This window comes from Octopus bimaculoides, chromosome 4, assembly GCF_001194135.2.
Source record: "Octopus bimaculoides isolate UCB-OBI-ISO-001 chromosome 4, ASM119413v2, whole genome shotgun sequence".
NCBI lineage: Eukaryota > Metazoa > Mollusca > Cephalopoda > Octopoda > Octopodidae > Octopus > Octopus bimaculoides.
The window spans coordinates 115,487,875-115,489,864 of record NC_068984.1 but is presented as its reverse complement, the minus strand read 5'-3'; the positions used below and the strand labels follow the sequence as shown (position 1 = coordinate 115,489,864).

The following is a 1,990-nucleotide window of genomic DNA, read 5'->3' as shown; positions in this document are numbered from 1 at the left end:
GTCCCTAATATTATTATATATATATATATATATATATATATACATATACACGTGTGTGTATCCAAGAATTTCGGTGTTATTTTGGTCTCTGTTCAAACTCTTCTTTACTTTCTACAGGCCATTTTCCAGCAATCAGTGATGACCTGGTTAACTCCTATCATTTATTGCTGTGCTGCATTGATTGGTGTTATGCAAATGCCTTGATTGCTGGACGTAAAGATATTCTCAACCACAGTTTTGCAGGTAAGTCTGATGGGGGTTATGTATTTATTTGACTAATGTAATCTTAATGGATTGGGTTTGCTGAATTGTGCTTCCATTCTGAGTTTAAATCCAACCAGAGTCAAATTTACGTTTTTCACCTTTCAGGAATTGATGAAAGCTAATACCATGATTTAATTGAATATAGCCTCTTCACAGAAATTTGTGCCCTTGCACAAAAGTTAGAGATTAATGTTAACTAGTTTGTCTAGGACAAACTAGTTAACATTATTTAATTCTTGATATGAGAAATAGAAAATGATTTGGCTTTGTCAGTTTGATTGTAGCTTGATTTACCCATTTATTAGTACAATAAAGGTCCAAGAAGGTGTTAAAAAAATATGTGGGAATAAGCAAAATGGGGTTATATAAAAATGAGAGAAGAGCTGGAAACATTACACATGTTGTGATATTAAGATGGTTTTGATTCATCATCATCGTCGTTTAACGTCCGCTTTCCATGCTAGCATGGGTTGGAAGATTTGACTGAGGACTGGTGAAACCAGATGGCTACACCAGGCTCCAATCTGATTTGGCAGAGTTTCTACAGCTGGATGCCCTTCCTAACGCCAACCACTCTGAATTACACAAAATAAATGTGTGTGTGTGTACACACACACACACACACACACAGACATGCACATACACATGCATATATGCACAGATGAAGTGATATAATTTAAGGAAAACATACAGCCTCCTGGGACAGATCAGGGCTTCCCCCCGCAACTCTGATCATCTCCCTCCCCCAGGTACTGTCTCAAAATTAATTAATTAATCAATTATGGTATTGGAACATCTGAAAAAGAGCCCATGTCTCTGTTGCGATTTTGATAAAGTCCTGTGTTGCACTCAAGGATGGTTTTCATTGCAGCTTATCTTCTGCATGCTTCACATAATTGGAGCCCATCTCATTATAAATTCCCCCTGAGTTTCTCATCAGTTCTTTATTTTCCATATGAAGCACTGTAAAAGTATGATCTTGTGAAGGTGATGAGGCTGGGTTTACTTTTGGATGTTTTAGTCACCTTCCACGTAAGTCCATTCTTGTTTTGGGGGAGGTCTTTTATCTATTTCGTTTTTGTTTTCTACCATCCTTAGCAATTTTCTGCTCCCTGTTCATTGTTCTCTTCCATCTCGTTATGTCAAGGTGGAGCTACTTGATGGAAAGGGCTTCTAGGATTAAAGATGGAGCAAAGCTTCCATCTATCTTCTGAGCTGTAACTGGTGGTATTCTGGTAACAGTAACCTCTAGATCGATGGTTCTCAACCATTTTCTGTATATGGACCCCTCTGATTCCTGTTTTACTCTATAGGATGTAGCTTTTGATGTGTATATAAAAAAAAAATCTTACTGTATCTTTATCTATATATATATAAAAATGAGAATGTGTGTCTGTCTGTCTGTGTGAATCCTTAAAACTCGAGAACTACGCAACCAATTTCATTCAAATTTTACACATGCCTTACTTAGGGTTCCAGTTGTGTTTTAGTCAAAAAAAATTATTAACTTCTTGCAGAGTTCGAGCACACGGCAACATAATATCTCCTCCACTATTCAAGTATTAAGTGTCAAAAGTGAAACAAAAACACTCATGTCAAATACTTTCACTTTAAAAATGAAACTATTCCACTAACTGAAACAATCACATTTCGATACTGTAGTGACAGATACTTTCACAGAGAGAGAGAGAGAAAGAGAGAAAGAGAGAGACAGAAAGAGAGACAG

General features: G+C 36.6%; 1 protein-coding gene across 1 annotated transcript in view; it reads left to right on the top strand.

Annotated features, from left to right (window-relative positions):
• The window catches only part of LOC106873599 (retinoblastoma-like protein 2), a 70,277-nt gene that overhangs the window by 27,863 nt on the left and 40,424 nt on the right, over window positions 1–1,990 (top strand). Inside the window, exon 5 of the mRNA XM_052967670.1 lies at window positions 118–243. Coding sequence (XP_052823630.1) covers window positions 118–243 — 126 coding nt within the window. The remainder of the gene's footprint in view (window positions 1–117; window positions 244–1,990) is intronic.